The sequence below is a fragment of the Gymnoscopelus microlampas genome (assembly GCF_963454915.1).
Source record: "Gymnoscopelus microlampas genome assembly, chromosome: 3".
NCBI lineage: Eukaryota > Metazoa > Chordata > Actinopteri > Myctophiformes > Myctophidae > Gymnoscopelus > Gymnoscopelus microlampas.
Window position 1 is genome coordinate 54,191,658 of NC_139940.1, and position 22,369 is coordinate 54,214,026.

General features: G+C 42.7%; 2 protein-coding genes across 6 annotated transcripts in view; one reads left to right on the plus strand and one right to left on the minus strand.

Annotated features, from left to right (window-relative positions):
- LOC311040652 (NACHT, LRR and PYD domains-containing protein 3-like) overlaps positions 1 to 20,344 on the minus strand; it is a 40,756-nt gene extending 20,412 nt beyond the window's left edge. Inside the window, exons 1-10 of one of the 2 annotated variants that reach the window (XM_084050982.1) lie at positions 20,255 to 20,344; positions 17,226 to 17,285; positions 16,919 to 17,095; positions 16,501 to 16,614; positions 16,080 to 16,193; positions 14,763 to 14,879; positions 8,874 to 8,956; positions 6,799 to 8,641; positions 5,933 to 6,097; positions 3,921 to 4,070 (exon numbers count right to left, since the gene is read on the minus strand). In XM_084050982.1, the coding sequence (XP_083907108.1) occupies positions 3,921 to 4,070; positions 5,933 to 6,097; positions 6,799 to 8,641; positions 8,874 to 8,956; positions 14,763 to 14,879; positions 16,080 to 16,193; positions 16,501 to 16,614; positions 16,919 to 17,095; positions 17,226 to 17,278 (2,816 nt within the window). In that variant the 5' untranslated portion in view covers positions 17,279 to 17,285; positions 20,255 to 20,344. Of the gene's footprint in view, positions 1 to 3,920; positions 4,071 to 5,932; positions 6,098 to 6,798; positions 8,642 to 8,873; positions 8,957 to 14,762; positions 14,880 to 16,079; positions 16,197 to 16,500; positions 16,615 to 16,918; positions 17,096 to 17,225; positions 17,286 to 20,254 lie in introns of both variants that reach the window. The other variant, XM_084050981.1, reaches the window with a different exon arrangement.
- Positions 1 to 22,369, plus strand: part of LOC311042441 (guanylate-binding protein 1-like) — a 157,516-nt gene that overhangs the window by 54,050 nt on the left and 81,097 nt on the right. The window lies entirely within an intron of this gene.

The window sequence follows — 22,369 nt, forward strand, 5'->3', positions numbered from 1 at the left end:
GGAACACTAACACCACTTCTCCCAGAGAACATGGATGGTTTTGTTTATAAGCCCACTTGTTTCTATGATGAAAGAACAAGTTAAAATGTGTATATCTTTCCGTGGTTTTGTCTGCTCCGAGGACGCTATTGTTAACCCTCCAAGACCCGCAGTTGTAATATAACAACATTTGTATTTTATCAAAAACATGGTATATAAATCATTTGTTTTCCTGTTATTCTTTCACCTAAACATCATCATTGGATCCTATTGTTTAGTCTTGCAATGTCATTGGCCGGGATATTTGCATATAAATACCCCCCACAGAGGCAGGAAAAGTCACAACTTGAAAATCCTTGAAGGAAGAACAATCTCTTTCACTGGACAGGATTTCTCACAAAAAAGTAAGTAAAATGTCTGCAATCATTTTTTGGGTGATCATTAGAATGTCTAGAACATGTACATAATGTTGTTATTGGGAAAGATATCCCCCAAATGTAAATTAGAGCATGCTTTATACTTGTTGTTTTTTTACAACTCTGGGGCATAGTGGTAGCAAATAGCAATGCACCTGTTCATCTGGCAGAGAGGAGTGGAGTATTATTAGTTTTCACAATACATTTATATATGTATTTCCCCCCCTCCCTCCCTCCCTCCCTCCCTCTCCCTCCCTCTCTCCCTCCCTCTCTCTCTCTCTCTCTCTACACATGATCACTCACACACACACACACACACACACACACACACACACACACACACACACACACACACACACACACACACACACACACACACACACACACACACACACACACACACACACACACACACACACACCAATTTGTATTTTGTAACCAATTGTACTCAAAGACAAATATACTGCATTAGCTTATCACATTTCATTGCCTATAATGTTTTAGCAAAACATTTTGGTAATGTTTGTGATTAGCAATCAGTGTATGGTAATTGTTCATATGGGAGTCGCCCAGTTAAGACTCTCTCATCATTGTTCATGTGATGGGTGTTGGGGATTGCCCACTCGTGAGATTAGGAAAGTTCCAATGGATCCAATGTAGTTATTATTTTAAGTTTGGAAATAGGTGATGGAACACGTTGTGAGCTTGCCTTGTACATCAGGTATTTTCACTGCTTTTACAGGACAGTCATAAAGTGAAGTATATATTAGGGCTTAATTAGTCTGGGAGGCATTGCCTCGGAGTTTGGACGGCGGGGGCGCGGCCACTGCGTTGTGATTCAAATCAACAGCCAATGAAGAAAAGGGGGCGGGATCCAAATGCAGTGGGTGTTGCATCTAAATAGGATCGACGGGAAGCAATTTCCCCTTGAGAAATTTCGGCCGCCATTGTTGTGTACTCTTGTCGGACTTTTTACACGAGTTGCACAGCTCCAGACCGGTAAGAGGCGTGTCCGCTCAGATTCAGAGCATAAATTACATCCCGCCCACAAATCCCAGGGCTCTGGCCCAGAAGTTCCTTGCCGAGCCGGCGAAAACTTCTGGGAACTCAGATTAGGGCTTAAGTGGTTAGACAAATGAGCAATAGCATTCATTTGTGAAAGAAAACAAAAATAGTGTGTGTGTGTGTGTGTGTGTGTGTGTGTGTGTGTGTGTGTGTGTGTGTGTGTGTGTGTGTGTGTGTGTGTGTGTAATTATGATGACACTCCACATTCTGGTCTATGAGGTCAATAGACTAGCATGGATTCCATATTTGGATATGCCTCACACAGAACACAGACACAGAGACAGACAGACAGACAGACAGGTATGATGGGTATTGCATAACTGGAGGGGCATCGTTACCAACGGCATCAGCCTGTTTATAATTAATGCAACAGATTATTATATACATAATTATTGATCTTTTGCGGGTGCATGACTGTATAATATGGGGAGGGAGGAGGGGATTTTTGTGTCGGACTTGATTATTATTTTTTTAACCTTCATTTAACCAGAGAAAATCACATTGAGACTAGTGTCTCTTTTACAAGTGTGCACTGGCCAAGAGAAGAGGCAAATAAAATGTTACACAGCTCTGCCAGTAACGACGATACAGGACATAACAAAACAAAGACAAACATGATGAAGTAAACTTTCAAACATGAACATGCTATTTCATAAGACAATTGATTTAATATTGTGTCACAAATACTGGGTGATTTTTGAGTTCTGCAAGTAACAGTGTTTGGAGTTGGTGTGTCTGTCCCATCTGGGGGGAGGCGATCATCAATTTGCATTCCCAAGCACTCCAAAAGTTCTGGCCATTGTTTAAGTTTAGAAGCCCAGGTGAGGTGACAAATGGAAGGAGTGGGGGTCTGAGCAGGAAGAGATTTGAGGTCTGATTTAATCAGTCACACCTTGAAGTTCCTGCCTTTTGTCCTGGAGCAGAAGGTGCAGTCTTAAGTGGGAACCCAAAACAAGCCATTCTTTTGTCTTAATTTGAATGAATCAAGATCCCATTGTTCACTGGTGAGGAGGCAGTTGGCCACAGACAACAAATGGGTAGGGATGAAAACCAGGTCAAGATGATTGCCATATGTGGTTGAAATGAACAAAGTTATTCCTAAAAGTTATTCATTCTGTGTGAAAACATATGCTATGGTTGAAATTAATAAAGTCCGATAATTATGACTTGTGCTGTTAACAAAGAGAAATGTTATTAAGGAAAAGATTCATTCTGGAGTACATGTTGCTTTATGTATTTCTAACTGTTGTTTGCAACCATGAAATATAAAGTGTGTGGATTCATTCTAAAGCTTGAGAGATGCTGGATAAGAATTAGCAACCAGGTTATATTTTGAAGTACTGTGTCTAAGTATAATGGATAATTTGTATGTGTCATATAAGAGAATACATTCTAATGTGTTTCAACATGGTAGGCGGGGACTCGGCCCGACAACGTCCCTGTCAGAATACATGATGTGTGGGGGTGGGCTTAAACTACCTGACCCCTCCCTTGTTGTAGAAGGTGAGCTTTGTATAAATTGTTGTGTTTGTATGTGACTGGGCGCTCTGCTTAGCTAAAACCTTGGACTCTGGACCACTTCTCTACTTTAAGCTTTTTCCAGGAAACCGGTATTAATAGCCCGCTCTTGGGATCGAAAATATACAACAATGACATCCGTAATACCAAAGACCTACTACCAATAGCACCAATACAGACTATTTAAAATACTAATAACAACAATACATCATAAAACAATGAACTAATATAAGACTAAGATCACAGCATTTGCTACTTATCAAAGCAGGAGCAATGGCTGGAGAGTGTGCCCATGGCAATCCTCTTAAAAGACACTAGAGGGATCAGTGAAGCCAATTTTAATCTGGTCTGTAGATCGTTCCACGACCAAGGCCCAAAAAACGCAAGTTTTTTTTTCCCTGCCTCAGATTTAGTAGTGGGTACGACATAGCGCATCCAGGCATTTGATCTGAGGTTGAGCGAATTTTGGACAAGATTACATTTTGAACAAATGTACGAGGGGGAATTTCCAAGAATGGCTTTATATATAAGAGTGTACCAATGTACCAACCTGCGAGATGCGAAGGAGGACCACCCTACTAGGGAATACAGAATACAATGATGTGTCCTATAGGTGGAGCTGGTAATGAACCTCAATGCAGCATGATAAAGGGGATCAAGTCTACCCAATATTGAGGGACAGGCGAATCGATACACAATGTCGCCGTCGTCGAGTTGCGACATAAACAGGCCAGTGACCAGCCTTTTCCTTGAAGCAAAAGAAAAACAGGACTTCATTCTATAAAAGAAGCTTACTGTGAATTTTAACTTCATTCATTGAACAATGGATGTTGTTGATTCAGAATACCCCCCCCCCCCCCCCCGCGGGCCTACCAGTCATTGGAACATGAAACAAGGGAATGGCTGCACTAACCAACATGAACACAGTCCAAGTCTACTCACTTGAGAGTTTCCAATCCAGAGAAGTTCATCAGAACGGATTCCGGCAGAACGTTGAAGGTCAAGTCTAATTCTCTCAAATGAGAAGGATTAGAGCTGATAGCTGAGGCCAGAGCTTCACAGCTTCTCCCTGACAACCAGCAGTTCATCAGTCTAAATGAAAAATAAAACACCAGAAGTTTGAATGTCTGCTATAAATAAAACCTGCTTACAGCCACATATTAAAGGACCTGGTCTGGATGGACTGTCTGGGTTTTAAAGTAGAAAACCAAGAGCTGGCAGACAGGAGTAACAAACACAATAATCTTTACTTAATCTTCCAACATGCAGGTAACAGACAACAACAGGTTGACAACAGATGATCAAGCAAACAGAGATGACAGAGTTTATATACAATATTGTATACAGAAGACCTAACAGGATAAAGGACAATTGATGGACAATTTAAGACGCTAAGTGAAGCTGATAGGACATCTGCTGGAGCAAAAGACAATACAGACCAGTGGTGTAAAGTAACTAACTACATTTACTCAAGTTATGAACTTAAAGTAAACACCCACTTACTTGGTTTTCACCAACATTCTGACATTTACCAATGTTTTCTTAGCTCTGATTTGTTCTTAGGTAAAAAATATAATCTACAAATACTCAAGAACACTGTTACGACCCGGCCTAGGGGAGCCTATGGTCGCAACACATAATGGACTCCCTCCTTCCCAGTCTCCAAACACAACCAGTCAACACAAGTTTAAATGTCCAAAGGACAGTGATTTATTAAAACTTTTATTAAAACATGGGTAAATTACCTCAGGGTGGGACCTTGTACATCAAATCAAACTCAAAACCAAAAGCCTATGCTTACCTGTACCATACAGAAATACATAGATCTTACCTAACTTCACACATAAACATAAACGAAAGAAAGGCCACCCACCCCTACAATACCTAAAAGCTGTAAACTAACCCATGTTAAAATTAACAACTCTAAAACACTAACACAGCTAAAATCACTATCAAACACACATGACTGGTGTGGTTGAAGGCTGGGTAGAAGGAAGACATCTGAATGACTGGGGACAGCCATCTTTGTAGTCCCCAGCCTGGTCACAGGAGCCAATCATCAGCAGGCTCCACCTATTAATCAGCCAGACACTCAGCCACCACTCACTCAGTCACCATTCACTCCAGCTGGTATACAAATCACTCACTCTTCACCACTCATTCACAAACACACCATGAGGGGGAAAACACACAGGAATATACATAATATGACCCTAGGGTCATAACAAACACTCTCAGGCACATTCGAGGGTTGATGTGTTTGCACAAAAGCGCAACATAATGTTTTCTTCTATTTTCTTCTATTCTACTATTGTATGATATAGAATTTAATTTACAATCATATTTTTAGCATATCTTTAGAGCAGTGATTTTCAAAGTGCGGTCTGAGGACCTCTGGGGTCCTTGAGGGAGTTCCAGGGGGTCAACAGCAAAACAAAGAACAGTTTAACCACTTTAAATCTATTTTATTCAATAGCCGATCTATAAGCTCACAACACCTCCCATTACTGCACATTTGTAGCTTTTTTTATTATCTGCTATTTTCAAAGCATTTTGAAACCTACCCCACAAACCCCAGCCCCCTACTCCCACATACCCCCCACACCCATATATCCCAGATAGCTGCCACACCCCCATGTTTTAAAATGATGGGCATTAAAGTCTTTGATATTTGACTTATTCCTGCCTCTGTGTTTGAGTCTGTATTTGGGTTCAACTTGACAGCGTAACAACACAGAAAGAAAGAAAGAAAGAAAGAAAGAAAGAAAGAACGGACGAACGAAAGGGTGAATGTATCTCAATTGTCAGTTTACCTTATCATTATTCTAGTCAAAATGTGTCACTATGATATCAACCTTATTCACACTCTACAAATTTAAAGCATCACCACATAATTCATAGTATAATCACATAATAAATAAATGATGAAAATAATTAATATAAATTAATCTGACCGTAGAGTCACCAGTCTACAATGAGGACTCTTCAGTGCATCACACAGCAGATCCATGTCCAGCCCGTTACCACTTAAGTCCAGGTGTCTTAGATGGGATGGATTAGAACTGAGAGCTGAAGCCACAACTTCAACGTGTTCCTTCTGGAGGGCACAGTCAACAAGTCTGTAATGACAGATTAATGTAAAATCAGAAATGATCAAAACAGATCAGCCAAGTTCACTGTCAAGGAAGTTAACCCATTAAGACCGGGAACACATCTGTGCAACCACTTAAACCATTATTTTATACATTGGCTATTCAAAAATAGCACAGTGCCACGCTATGAACTTGTAGATCTGCTATTTTAGAAAATTCTTGAATTTGTTTGCAAATCTTTGAATATATATGTTTTTTGGCTTCTGGGGGTCCCTGGAACAACATATTTTAAGATAGGGGTCCGCGGCCGAATATATATAATTTTGGGGGTCTTTGACATGAAAAAGGTTTGAGCACCACTGATATTATAGCAACATACGTTTTTTCAAAAAACTATTTGGATTTAGAAGACATTTGTAGAATCCCCAAAAGCAAAGATTTGAGTTACAAATGTTCGCCTAAAAAAATACTGTATATTTTCAAAGATTTTTACACATTTTCACGATTTTTCAAAAAATAGCAGATCTACAAGCTCAAGCTCACGCGCGCAGAACTCTGTGTGTGTGTGTGTGTGTGTGTGTGTGTGTGTGTGTGTGTGTGTGTGTGTGCGCGCGCGCGCGCGCGCGTGCGTGCGTGCGTGTGTGTGTGTATGTATCATTTTTAATGAATGAATGCATGTAATATATAAGTGAATGGTACTCTATGTTGATATTCACATGACTACTAACCTGGCTGTTGTGCAGTTCCTCACAGTTGGGATCAGCCTCCATCGCCCAAACACGTCTGTGTTGTATTTGTCCAGGTCCAACACCTCCAGAACCTTCTCTGACTTCACCAGCATGGTGGCCAGAACTGAACACTGGGTCTGAGAGAGTTCTTTCCCTGACCTGCTCTCTGACTCCAAGTACTGTTCGATCCCCTGACTTACTGAGGGGTCGTTCATCTCCATCAGACAGTGGAAGATGTTGATACATCTGTCAGGAGAAGCATTGGGAACGTTCATCTCCTTCAGGTTGTTGATGGCTCTCTGGATCTCCTCTGGACTGTTCTCTGTCTGACCCAGCAGGCCTCCTAAGAGACTCTGGTTGGACTCCAGTGAGAGACCATGAAGAAAGCGGACAAACAGGTCCAGGTGTCCACTCTTACTCTTCAGGGATTTTATCATAGCAGCCTTCAGGAAGTCAGAGAGGGAACTGTCACTGTTGTAATCCAGGAATGTATTCAGGAATGTCTTCAGGACCTCCATGTTCCTCTGTGTGAAACAGTGGAATAGGTAGACTGCAGCCAGAAACTCCTGGATGCTCAGATGAACAAAGCTGTAGACTGTTTTCTGGAAGAGCACACCCTCTCTCTTGAAGATCTCTGTGCACACTCCTGAGTACAGCGAGGCGTCTTTCACATCAAGACCACACTCTTCCAGGTCTTCTTGGTAGAACATGATGCTACTTTTCTGCAGATGTTCAAACGCCAGCCTGCCCAGCTTCAGCAGGACTTCCCTGTCAGTCTCCATGAACGGCTGTTTATTTGCCTTTGTTCTCTTTTCTCTGCTTCTCTCTCTTTTGTTTCTTTTCTTTTTATTTTCTTCGTGTGTCTCATCATACTTCTTCTTCCTCTTTATCTGGACCGACATGAAGTGGCTGTACATCTGAGTCAGGGTCTTGGGCAGCTGTCCTGTCTCGTCTGTCTTCAACATGTCCTCCAGAACGGTAGCAGTGATACAACAGAAGACTGGGATGTGACACATGATGTGGATGCTCTTTGATGTCTTCATGTGTGAGATGATTGTGCTGGCCAGCTTCTCATCACTGAATCTCTTCATGAAGAACTCCTCCTTCTGGGGGTCTGTGAACCCTCGTACTTCTGTCACCATGTCAACACATGCAGGGGGGATCTGATTGGCTGCAGCAGGTCTGGTAGTTATCCAGATGACAGCCAATGGGAGCAGATTCCCCTCGATGAGGTTTGTCAACAGCACGTCCACTGATGATGTCACTGTGACATCAGAAATGATGTCATTGTTGTCGAAGTTGAATGAATACCTGCTTTCATCTAGACCATCAAAGATGAAGCCAACTTTCCAGACAGCGAGCTGCTCTGCTGTGACCTTCTTTAATGTTGGGTGGAAAACATGGATCAGTGTGAGAAGACTGTGCTGCTCATCTCTGACCAAGTTCAGCTCCCGGAATGAGAAGGGAACCAGGAGAATGACATCTTGATTTTCCAAACCCCTTGCCCAGTCCAGAGTGAACTTACGCACAGAGAATGTTTTTCCAATGCCAGCGATGCCTTTGGTCAGAACTCTTCTGATGGGTGTCTCTCTGCCAAGGAGGAGGGGTTTAAAGATGTCACAGCAGTTGATTGGTTTGTCATGGAGGGTCTTCTTGGAAAGTGTCTCTATCTGCCACACCTCATGTTGGTTATTAACCCCTTCACTCTCTCCCACTGTGACGTAGAGCTCTGTGTAGATGTCAGTGAGGGAGGTTCCTGTCTCTTCAGTGATGTGTTCTGTCACACAATCAAGACTTTTCAAACTGATCTTATAATCCTTTAAATGCTCCTGCTGACTGACATCTGCAATGAGAAGACAATGAAGACATTTTAAACATTCAGCTTCATTTAAACATTCTTACAGCTGTGTACTCAAATTATGAATGTGTCCTCCATTAGGAAACAATAAACAGCCAGGAAAATAATATTGTGGGAATTGTTTTAGTCAAGAGTTGACATTTGTTTTTTTCTGCCATTTAAATGTTTAAGTCATTAACATGAATTGTTAATTAATATAAATTATGACCAGTCTTACTTTGTCCACTGCTGGTTTGACCGGATGTCTTCAGTCCAGGTGTGGTTCTGAATATCTCTCCTGAACTACTCCTCTTCCTCGCTCTGTGGAGATGAACAACATTTAATATGACAATATTCTTGACTGATATAAGGATTTTTAGCGGCGCTAGCCGCTCTATACCTAAAGGTATAGAGCGGATATTAGCCCTCTATACCTGGCTTTTGCGTCAACGTTCTGATTGGTCAGACACGTCAACAAAGTGATTGGTCAAGCTTCACGTGACACGTGGCTATAAACACATTATAAACACTTATTGATGACAAAATGTATCAAAGGCGCCGCTACCTTCACACAGGTGTGATTTTTATGTACTGCTTAGTGTTGGTAAGTATACAATAACAGGGTCCACTCTGTCATGGAATTATACATCTATAATTCTCCCTTCAAGATATTATTGTGCTCTCTTTGTTTGACTGGTTAGACTTTGTTCAGAGATGTCTTCTCTCTCCAGAGCTCTAGCTCAATGTTTAATTAATTATAATATATATATATATATATATATATATATATATATATATATATATATATATATATATATATATATATATATATATATATATATATATATATATTATTTAAAACTATATAAAAACGTTTAAACAAAAACAATACTTTTCATCAATTAAAAACAATGTCAACATTTTTCTAAAGTATTTCATAAATAAAACCAGAAAATCAAAACATACACAAAGTAATAATAATCTACAAGCTCACGATGTGGTGCAAAGTGATGCATTGTGAGCTTGTAGATCTGCTATTTGGACTAGTTTGGGTCCCAGGCAAATGTCTCATTTCTCTTTTGGGTCTTGAGCTGAAAAGGTTGTAAACCACTGGTCTGACTGACAGGTGAACTAGCAGCTCCTCTCTGGAGGAACCACTGGTCTGACTGACAGGTGAACTACCAGCTCCTCTCTGGAGGAACCACTGGTCTAGCTGACAGGTGAACTACCAGCTCCTCTCTGGAGGAACCACTGGTCTGACTGACAGGTGAACTACCAGCTCCTCTCTGGAGGAAAGATGGTTGAGGTTCCTTTCAAGGATTCTCTTGCTCTGACTTTAGACTTCCACAGAGTCCTGGTAACCTAGGTTATGAGCAGGCAAAGTAACATTATATGCTTATTCTGATAGCTTGTGTGGAACTTGAACAACTTGAGTTGAATCACTGAATCACATATCACTACAGACAGTGAGATACTCTCTGGCGCTCCCTATAGGCCAAGGGCGCCATCTAGAGGGGGGCGCCGAAATGATGAAATTGGTGGTGTAGGTGTCTGAAAATGAATGATGACACTTGGGGGGGGGGTGTAGAGGGAGGGGTGGCTGTTAGACAGACGACACTGGCAGCTCACCTCCCCGCTCTCCCACATACATTCTTGAACAGTTAATGCAGGTAAAACCAGCCAGTCACACACTACGAATTGCTACCAAATAAACCACCATCAGTGCTGCAGTTTAGAGGGAGGAAGGTGATAGATGCGTGATATATTTGATCATCACAGTCGGTGATTGAGCAAGAGTGAAAGAACAAGGTAGGCCATATGTTTACACTCAAGTGGAGACTGATAGGCTACAAGATGAGCAAGATATTGTGAGCTTGTAGATCTGCCATTTTTGCTACTTTTACATGACACAGATGGTAATACATACAGTTCATTATGACACAGTTCTATATAGTGGAGCCTGACTCATAATCATCAAAGTTGACACACTTTTATTTGGTATTAAATCACCTCTAGGTAGAACACAGACAATGTATTCTGTGGATTTATGTATTAAATATTGAAGGATGTTGTCATTGGTGAAATAATGAACATATTGTCTCTCCCAACTCCTCACATATTTCACTTCTGTCTAAACTTGAACTATGACCTTTGAGGTCACAGTGAGGCAACATTAGAGAGAATAATAGGCTGAACGTGTGAAAATACGTCTGAAAATATATTCTATTTAATGAACACTTCCCATTGTTTTCCGAGGTGACGTTGCACTGGACGCACCTGGCATGAATTAATGGACTGCTAACATAACCGTAAGCGATAAAATCCCTTGTTTTGTTGTTAATTTTGAGCATGTCATCAACATGTCTGTACATGGACAAATGTGTCCGTGGCAAGACGTGTCTATGTCTGTGGTCCATTTTTGTTTTTAGCAGGAAAAGATCCAAAACAGATCTGTTCAGATGGATATATTTGCTACAAAAGCAAAGGAGGGCAGAAACCTTTTCAACAAGTTAAGCTTGTTGAAAAAGGTTTTCAGCATTGAAAGTGTTTCCAAGTGTCCACAAATAACAACATATAACTATAATAACACTCCACAATCATAATCCGTGGAAACCCTTGATCCCCAGCCTGGGGGTCCACAATCACCATCAGAGCTTAGAAGTTTGCTCACCACTGATCAAAGTTATGAGCCCAGCTTGCATGCAAGTAGTTGTGACACTGCATTCCTTTAAATCCTGTCATGCCCTGTATCCTTATCTAATCACTCATCATGTACGTAGAGTATGATGATTTTGAATCTAATCTTTCTTTTTCCATTGTTCCATCGTCATGCCTTACATCACAACTATCCAAGGTCTAAGACTTTCTCATCATGATAGAAGAACATCAAGATGTCACAGTAATGGAAACCACGACTATCGAAACACACACACACACACACACGCACACGCACACACACACGCACACACACACACATGCGCGCAAGCAGGCATTCAAGCACGTACGCCTGCACACACGTACATACACGCACGTCCTTTGGGCAGTATGATCTCTCTAGGTCGTCCTCAGACGAGCCCTCCATCGTTGCTTCCAGTCATCCCGATTCTCCATACATCTGGTCAGCTCATTGGTGCTATGGGCTCCTGCATCCTTCTTGAGCGTGTCCACATATGTTAGTGTGGGGCGTCCTCTTGACCGGTGCCCATGTGTTGGTTCCCACAGCACCAGTTTGCTGGCTGGCAGCTCTCGGTGCCTTTGGCAGTGTCCTGCTAGTCTCATTCTCCTTACAGCAATCTTCTCGCTCACCCTTGGTATTCCCTCATACAGGATTATGTTGGTGACATGCGCACTCTTGCTGATGTTAAGCACTGCACGCAGCATCCTGGTGTAGCACCCGTCCAGGGACTTCTCAAGGGCTGGTTTCAGGGTCCAGCATTCACTGCCATAGAGAAGAACGGACTCTACTGTCGCGTAGAAGAAGCTGAGTTTGATTTGGCGGGGGAGATTGGAGTTCCATACACTGGTCATGCCATTCAGGGCCCTCCATGCAATTGCCTTCCTCACTTTAAGATCTTGCTCAGTTGAGTTGACCCATGAGCCCAGGTATTTGAAGTCCTCGACTTCTTTCAGCACAGTGCCTCCTGCTGTAGTCAGAGGTTGATGTTCTGGTGGAACGTTGTAGGTGAGGACCTCAGTTTTCTTGGCGTTTAGCCTGAGGCCGACCTTGGCGCACTCTAGCTCTACCCTGTTCAGTAGTTCTTGTGCTTGTTCCACATTGTCAGAGAGCAAACTGATGTCATCCGCGTAGTCAAGGTCTGTGAGGACCACTGCGGGGTGTCGCCTCGACTTCCTTGGCGTTAGTGTGAAGCCAAGTTCCTGCTCTCGCCCACTGATTGCTTTCCTGAGCGCATAATCGAGGACTATAATGAAGAGAAAGGGGGCTAGTGTATCCCCTTGCATAACCCCAGCCAGGATGTCAAACTCCTCGCTGTTGCCGTCTGGGGTCACCACCTTGGCCCTTGTTCCTGCGTACATGGACTCTATTGCTCGGAGTAGGTTGGGAGGAATCCGGTATGCCTTCAGGATCTTCACCATCATGCCTCGTGGATAGAGTCGAATGCCTTTTTGAAGTCTATAAAGCATAGGACTGCAGTCAGGTTGTCCCTCTTTACCTCCTCAATCATTCTCCTAAGTGCCAAGATCTGAGCTGTTGTAGTTCGCCCCTCTCGGAAGCCGTTCTGATTCTCCCTCAGGTGAGGGTCAATTGCTTGCCGGACCCTGTTTAGGATCATGCGGTTGTAGACTTTAGCAATGATGCATGTCAGACTGATGCCTCGGTAGTTGTCCGGCTTTGAGAGGTCCCCGGATTTGGGCACTGGGATGATATTTGAGAGAGACCACATGTCAGGCAGCCGATGCAACAGAGCAAGGTTACAGAACTCTAGAATGATGTCGTCGAGATCACAGTTCTTCAGGACCTCTGGGGGAATGCCATCTGGACCGGGACTTTTTCCCACTTTTACTGTGGTTTTCGCCCTGGCGAGCTCCCCAGGCATGAAGGGACCATCATCGATTTCCAGGTCCGGGAGTACTGGCGGCACATCTTCCGCAAGCAACTGCTTCTGCCGACTCTCCCAGCAGCCTCTGGAAGTGGCTGAACCAGGTCTTTACCCTCTCCTCAGGGCTGTGTCCCTCGACCTGTCCCTCCTTGGTCCTCTTCCTCCCAGTCATCTCGTTGATGACCCTCCAGGCCTCTCCATATTTCTGGTCACCCAGAAATACGTATGTGTTGAACAGAAAATGCTTGGCTTCATTCAGCTCCATACGTCTCTCCACAGTTGGCTCCTTCTCAAATATGAGACGGGCTTCCTCCATCTTCCGCCGTGCCGCTACCACCCCTGGGTGCTTGGATCGCAGGGAAGTACGGACTCTCTCCATCATGGGTACACACAGTTTGGTCGCCTCCTCGTTGGCAGCAACGAAACGCATGTATTCGTTGCTGGGATCCGCTCCCATATCCAGCTGCTGGAATCGCTTCCTCACCTCCTCTGTGTACCTGGTTTGGAGGCCAGGGTCGCTGGAGAGTGCTTTCCAGTTATACCGGATCCTGGGGCTTGGTTTGGGGACCCTGAGGCTCAGACGCACCTTCATTGAGACCACTCGGTGGTGTGAGCCCACAGTACTGAATGTGGAGTATGGTTCTGCATTCATAATGGAGTTCCTCCACTTCTTCCTCACAAGGATGTAATCCAACTGTCTCAGCGTACCAGTGGCTCTGTCTCGGAAGGTCCACCTCTTTCCTATCCTCTTCCGGAAGATGGTATTTGCCGCCAGTAGCTCGTGTTCTGTGAGGAAGGCAGTGAGGTAGGCGCCATTGCGGTTAGTAGAGTCGTGGTAAGGGAAGGGTGTGTCCTCTGGTCCAAGCCTTGCGTTGAAGTCCCCAAGGATTGCCAGGAAGTTGTGGGCTGGTGAGTCTCGGACCGCTGTTATCAGGTCCTCAAAGAACTCCTCCACGTCCTTAGGTGGTGCCACGTTGGTGGGAGAGTACACGACTATCACTGTGGTTACTGGATTGCCCGAAAACTCTGCAATCAGGATCCTGTTGGTGTGGTAGTGGACCCGACGGAGAGCCTTACGCGCCCGAGAACCCAGCATTAACCCTACACCGCCTGTTGCGGCCTGGGCCTCGTTTCGCCACGCTGATGCAGAGATGAACATGCATCTCTCCACTCTGCGGTACACGATCCGGTCGTCAGTGTGCACTCTCCTGTGTTCCTGGATCCCCAGGATCTCCACTCCCCATTCCTCAGCACAGTGTGCTAGTTCTATCAACCTCGCTTCTTCTCTCGCTGTGCATGCATTGAAGGTTCCCATTACGAATGGTCTCCGACAACGCATGAGTGCATTGGACGGGGTGCTGTGATCGGACAGGACCCTCCCTGGGGCAATCTGTATGCTGTATTAATAACTGAAAAAGTTATTAATGCTGTCATAAACTGTTCACACCACAAAACTAAATCAACAGAGTATTAAGAGCCAGATCATTTCTGTATGTCATGAGCTCAGCTCAGTAGAGTCTTATAACAAATAAATCATGTGTTGTTTTGTGTGTGTTTTACATTCTGACCTCTTATCAGTAGAGTGGTGTCCATCTTTGAAGTTCATAGGGTGACCCATAGACCTGTCACTCTTCATGGAAACACAGCTGGGTACAGGAGACCCTGGTCTCTGCTCATGAACCCTGCTGGAAAGAGAGGATGAATACTATTTGCTGTATTTGTATTGAAGCATAGAATCCATGTGGAATCCATACAAACGTATAGTCAAAACCTCTTACAGTTATGTAAACAAACGCACAATGTCATTTACAGCAAAACATTGCTCTCAAGTTTTTGAAATCGACAATGTGGTAACCGAAAATGTATTGTATTTAATCAACAACTCCCGTTGTTTTCCAAGGCGACGTTGCACTGGACACACCTGGCACAAATTAATGGACTGCTTTGATAACCATAACCAATGAAATCCTTCGTTTTGTTGTTACTTTTGGGTCAATTTATTAATTTCTTTATTAAGTAGCCGTGTAAACTAATAAGCGGGATAGTTGATAGCGAGCCGGTCATTGTTGAGAAATAAACCCTTCAGGGTGATAAAGACCCCTCCGCGATCATTATTTCTCAACAATGACCGGCTCGCCGTCAATTGCATATAAAACTGCCCAGAAAAAGTTTGGACACTTAACTTCGGTCAATTATTTTTCCTGTTTAATAATATCAATTGGTATTTTATTTGTTTATGTATATCATTAACGCTAAACGTATGGGTTATGGATGATAACCAATCAGTATAGAATACAGATAGTAAAACATCCATATGAAAAACGTAATAATTGTGTTTAGAAGGAAAGGTCAAAATACTGGAAGATTTAAGTAGGCAAAATTGATATGGCCTTTATGTTGAATGGTGCCATGAACCATGGAATCCAGTGGAAAAGAACATTTTAGTTTGTAACCCATGCACAGTTCCTTATGTAAAGTGGGCTGTTATAGTGTCACCATGAGACTATTATGAAAAATGTAAGGTAGTTGAGTCACTTGGAAAAGTAGTAGTGCATGTGGAAGATATTTGATGCTGATAGGTGTAAGAGTTTGAGAGACTAGCCACATGCACACACGCACGAGCGCACGCACGCACACATGCACACACATGCAAGCGAGCATTCAAGCACGCATGCCTGCACACGCGTACATACACACACTTATGTAGTATGATGCTGTATTAATAACTGAAAAAGTTATTAATGCTGTCATAAACTGTTCACACTACAAAACTAAATCAACAGAGTATTAAGAGCCAGATCATTTCTGTATGTCATGAGCTCTGCTCAGTAGAGTCTTATAACAAATAAATCATGTGTTGTTTTGTGTGTGTTTTACATTCTGACCTCTGATCAGTAGAGTGGTGTCCATCTTTGAAGTTCATTGGGTGACCCATAGACCTGTCACTCTTCATGGAGACACAGCTGGGTACAGGAGACCCTGGTCTCTGCTGATGAACCCTGCTAGAAAGAGAGGATGAATACTATTTACTGTGTTTGTATTGAAGCATAGAATCCATGTGGAAGCCAATATGTGTTGTTTGTTTTCCTTGTTACTGTGGGAGAGTGTAATCATCCAATCCACCAAGCGACTCAAACAAGGGTGAATACCAACAGAACAATATTGCAGGGGATTCCTGTGATTTTGTTTTTGCTACCTTTGAGAGAGAGAGAGAGAGAGAGAGAGAGAGAGAGAGAGAGAGAGAGAGAGAGAGAGAGAGAGAGAGATTTGTGTGCATGTTATATAGGAGGATTCATATTCACATACTTTGTGTCTGGAGGTCCAGGTTCATTACTGAAGTCAGGAGGATAACATTTAGACGAGTCACTCTTCATAGACACACCACTGGGTGTTGGAGACTCTGGTCGGTGGTAAAGACTTCTGGAATCATAAAACATTTTCTACAATTATAATGAAAAAGTCAGAAAGTCACAGAAAGAATTTCATGAGCAGAGGAGCACTTAATTCGATGGCATGTCCAGAGTGCTCACGCACAGCGTGTATTGACGCCCGCAATGTTGGGAATGTTTGTTCCCAACGTTTGTTCAAGTTGCTTCATTGTTATGTCTCATTAAACGTATATAAGAGAGTAAAAATGTTGAGTGTTGGTTTCTCAACATTGCAGCAACAAGAAAAACAGCAATCGCATCGTATCATATATTATAGTACAGTATATTCCACATACTTTGTGTGTGGAGGTCCAGGTTCATTACTGAAGTCAGGAGGATAGCATTTAGACGAGTCACTCTTCATAGACACACAGCTGGGTGTTGGAGACTCTGGTCTGTGCATACGCTGTTTGTCAGTTCCCTCCTCCTCCTCTCTCTCCACGCACAGACTCATCTTTTGCTCTTTATTGGACCTGTTAAGGTTACAGTCAGTAAAGTAGACTGGATGAAAAGGAAATTCTGGATGCATGTGAACAATGCACACACAGCTACAAACACAGATGCATGCATACACTGATGTTATTGTGTGTGAGTCCTATTCACCTGTTTATTGGCTGTGTGTTTTCCACTTCCTGTCGGATTTCATTGGATATCATTAGTCATCTGTCCGGTTTCATTGGATTTCATTGGATCAAAAGACAGGAAGTGGAACACAGTGAAAAGCCTAGGAAACAGGTGGATAGGGCATAGCAGTGGCGGCCATTTTCTGGTTCCACTTAAAAATAGTCAATGCATTTTTCCCATTGACATTTCCAAAAATATTTATATCAATTATTTTAATCCTAGAATCAAGCCATCCAGAGTCCTGGTGAATCATGACCATAAAACGTTTGATTCTGTGAAAAAAAACGGCTTTGTTTTTTTCACAGAATTTTCACAGAATTGTTTTTTTCACGGCTGTGTTTTTGAAAACGGCAAAACTAAGGGTATTTATTAAATATAGTATATCATATAATTAAATATAAAATAAAATAAAATCACAGAAAAAATGTTTTATGGTCATGATTCACCAGGACCCTGGATGCCTTGATTCTAGGCTTAAATTAATTGATATGAATATTTTTGGAAATGTCAATGGGAAAAATGCATTGACTATTTTAAGTGGAACCAGAAAAATGGCCGCCACTGCTATGCCCTATACACATTTTTACGGCAATTTTTATAATTTTTGGGAAACTTTGTGAAAGTATGAAATAGGGCTCAAGTCGCTCAACTTTTATTTGGGATTAGTACATAAATATAAACCGCTACAGCATGATAAGAGGATAACAAGTGTTAACTAGGCTATTTTGCACAGATATGAATTATACAGGTGTGACTTGAGATTTGAACTTGCTCTTTGGTGTGACTTGGATGAACGTATGGGGCCGTCATTTCTATAATACACACTAGGCATACAAGGGAGCAAAATACCGTTCTCCACAACTCATGGTACTTGTTGTCACATTTAACCCATTGAGACCTGTTGCTACCTATACGTTGTTATACCTTTCAATCCGGATGCCACCTCTGTGTCTCCTTAGTTGTTGCTATACATATAGTAACATCATTTTTTATTTTTTATTTTTAGTAAGAATTTGGACATTTTCAGAAAGCTATGGTTAGGTTTTAGAAGGCGTTTTTAGAATCGGCCTCAGGTCTAAATGGGTTAAAAACAACAGAAGAGGCAAAAACATTTAAAAACATTAAAACGTAGAGAGAACAGACAACAATGCTGTTCATTGGTTATAGTATGCATTGCTGCGTGTGTGTATTTAGTTTAGTCATAGACTCACTCCCAACAGTCACTCACACTGACTGAACACTCCTCTCTCCTCTCACGATTGTTTATGTGGATGCCGGGTTGGATAGAACTGACACCAAGTAGAACTACTGTAGTTGTAACACAGATAATATGTGGTAGATTTGCCCAAAGTTGACAAAACGGAAAACTTCATTCAGCGAACAATGGAGCAAGGAAAATGAGTTCATAAAGAAAAGTAGAATGATGAGTATTGTCACTTTGCACCGTGTGTAACGATCTAACATGATTGATGTCAGCATCAAAGGGAAAGGTGACATAAAACTGCATGCTTTGACTGACTAACAATAATAACCCTGTCAGACAAAATAACAGCAGATCTATCCAGTAACTACTCTACTAAAAGTCTCCTCTTTTCTTCCCCTCTCTCTGATTTATTCTTTCAGATATGACAGTATGGATTAGATTTAAATTGGAATAATTTAACTCAGGAACAATGAATTCAACAAAAAACCTAAGAAAAAGACAATCTAAACATGAACAAATAAAAACAAACATAAGTAAAGACAAATATTATAAAATGCAGTCATTCATGAATGGTCTTTGGTTCCCCAAATACAGGGGGTCCTCAGCTAAATGAGTTAATAGAGCATCAACATGTAAACCTCTTTAAGCCTATTTGACACTATAAAAAATAGCCGATCTACAAGCTCATATAGCTTGCATTTTCCAAAGACACCCATGTACCTGTCTAACTACTTCAATAACGTTAAAGACGTTTACAATCACAACACCAGAGGTAGCTCCACAAATCACGTTCAACACAGATTTGGCTCAAACAAGGGGTTACATTTGTTCTACTGCTATGCCAACAAAATGTAGAACGTGCTACATAGCTCATAGCAAAGTATGACTCATTACCCTCCTTCAAAACCCTCTAAAAGAGCACCTACAGGTGGCTGCATTTCCTAACTGACCCCCGTTAAAAGTCCAAGCCTATCAAGAATAAGGTGAATACCACCAGGCAGGATGATTCATGGTTGGCAAAAATAATAAATAAAAGAGAGGGAGAGTGTGTGGGTGATCGACATACTTATAAAGTGACGTCACACCCACAGCTGTGATTAATTAGATATAATACTCCTTATCTGTGGGTTGTAGTCACATGGTTACAGGTTCACTTCCATTCATAAAACCATGTTGTCATGCATAAATGTTCAAATGATATCCAGACAGAAATAAAAAACTTTAGCTTCTGTGTCATTTGTTAATAGAAATGAACACATCAGCCATAGCAATTCACACAGAACATAAACGAGGGAAAACATACAGACAGACAGACAGACAGACAGACAGACAGACAGACAGACAGACAGACAGACAGACAGACAGACAGACAGACAGACAGACAGACAGACAGACAGACACACACACACACACACACACACACACACACACACACACACACACACACACACACACACACACACACACGCACACACACACACACACACACACACAGAGCTTTCTCTACCAGCTGATTTGGACAGAATCATTGAAGTGTTTTTGATTAAACAATTGATATCAGCTCTCCTCTCCTCTCCTCTCCTGTGTGTGAGGGGCCATTATTGGCAACAGAAAGGTGCGCTCCTCAGAGCACAAATCCCCACCAGGGCGGATGGCCTAACCAGGGCCCATTGAATTTGGAAGGCAGTTTTATCCAATTGGAATGGAATCTGAACAACGTGACTGATACTTAGTGATCACATGACCACAGAGATGATGTGTACCGATGTGGCATGATGTGTGTGTGGGAGGTGACGTCACTCACCTGACAACATTCTGAACATAGCACAACGTGTTCTAAGATGAGACAAAGATGGTGTGTGTGCGTGCGTGCGTGCGTGTGTGTGTGTGTGTGTGTGTGTCACATCCATCAACTGGAGAACTTCAACATCAATTGTCTCCAGCGCATCCTTGGGCTAACCTGGCGCGACCGTGTACCACATACGGAAGTCCTGAAGAGAACGGGCACCAAAAGTATGGAGGCCACCTTTCTTCAGCACCAACTGCGATGGGTTGGCCACACCATTAGGATGCCAGACGACAGGCTCCCACGCCAACTGCTATATGGTCAGTTACATCATGGCCAGCGATCTGCAGGAGGTCAAAAGCGGAGATACAAGGACCAGCTCAAAACGGCAATGAAGAGATGTGGACTACAGCATACCCAACTGGAAAGCTCTGCTTCAGAACGTCCTTTGTGGAGGCAACTATGCCATGCTGGACTTCAGCGTTTTGAAGAGGAGAGGAGTGAGGCGAGGGAAAGGAAACGCCAGGGGAGAAAGATGGCCACTGCAGCCAAGACCACAACAAATACTGACTTCATATGCCCCCACTGCAATAGACGATGTGGAAGTAGAAGTCATCATCGGATACGATGGACTACCATAAGCAAGTAAGTAAGTGTGTGTGTGTGTGTGTGTGCGCGCACGTGTGCGCGTGTGTGCGTGTGAGAGAGAGAGAGAGAGAGAGAGACCCACATCAGGACAGCCCTGTCAGCCATGCATCACATGGAAGTCTTAAAACCAGCATCACTGAGGACCCACTCACATAGACATTAAAAACACGCCCACTCTCCCTAACGGCCGATGAGAACTCACTTAGACATTAAAAACACGCCCCACTCTCTCTAACAGCCTATGAGAACTCACTTAGACATTAAAAATCACACCCTGTGTGAAGTGAGTGGTGCCTTTGATGATGCCCGTATTGACCCCCGTATTGATGTTGTCATCAATGTTTGTGGACATACATACATACATACATACATACATACATACATACATACATACATACATACATACATACGGACACACAGACAAAGTCATGTATAGGAGTGGTTGCCTTCGGCACCACTCAAAAACACGCCCCACTATCTCTTAAAAATCTTAAAAATCACAACCAGTGTGAAGTGGGCGGTGTGTGGTCATCACAACATGACTCACTTAAAATAAAGGATAAATGACTTTTTTTAAAGTCCATACTGCTATTCATAGGGCTGCACATGTGTCATGTGTTTCGCTAGCCAATCACAGTCCTGAATTTGCAAAGTCAGCCAATCATGATTGGCTGACTTTGCAAAAGTATAGATTTGCATTGACTGTGGAAGGGTTAGGGGTGTAGACTGCGTTGTAGACTATTGGCCAATCACGGTGCAGGATTGGTCAGTGTCCAAAACTCACTTATAGGGCCCAAAAACACGCCCCACTCTCTCTAACAGCCTATGAACTCACATAGACATTAAAAATCACACCCTGTGTGAAGGTAGCGGCGCCTTTGATACATTGTGTCATCAATATGTGTTTATAATGTGTTTATAGCCACGTGTCACGTGAAGCTTGACCAATCACAACGTTGACGCACCTGACCAATCACAACGTTGACGCACCTGACCAATCACAACGTTGACGTACGCACACGGACAAAGTCAGATATAGAGCGGCTAGCGCCGCTAAAAACACGCCCCACTCTCTCTAACAGCCTATGAGAACTCACATAGACATTAAAAACACGCCCACTCTCTCTAACAGCCTATGAGAACTCACATAGACATTAAAAACACGCCCCACTCTCTCTAACAGCCTATGAGAACTCACATAGACATTAAAAACACGCCCCACTCTCTCTAACAGCCTATGAGAACTCACATAGACATTAAAAACACGCCCTACTCTCTCTAACAGCCTATGAGAACTCACATAGACATTAAAAACATGCCCCACTCTCTCTAACAGCCTATGAGAACTCACATAGACATTAAAAACACGCCCCACTCTCTCTAACAGCCTATGAGAACTCACATAGACATTAAAAACACGCCCCACTCTCTCTAACAGCCTATGAGAACTCACATAGACATTAAAAACACGCCCCACTCTCTCTA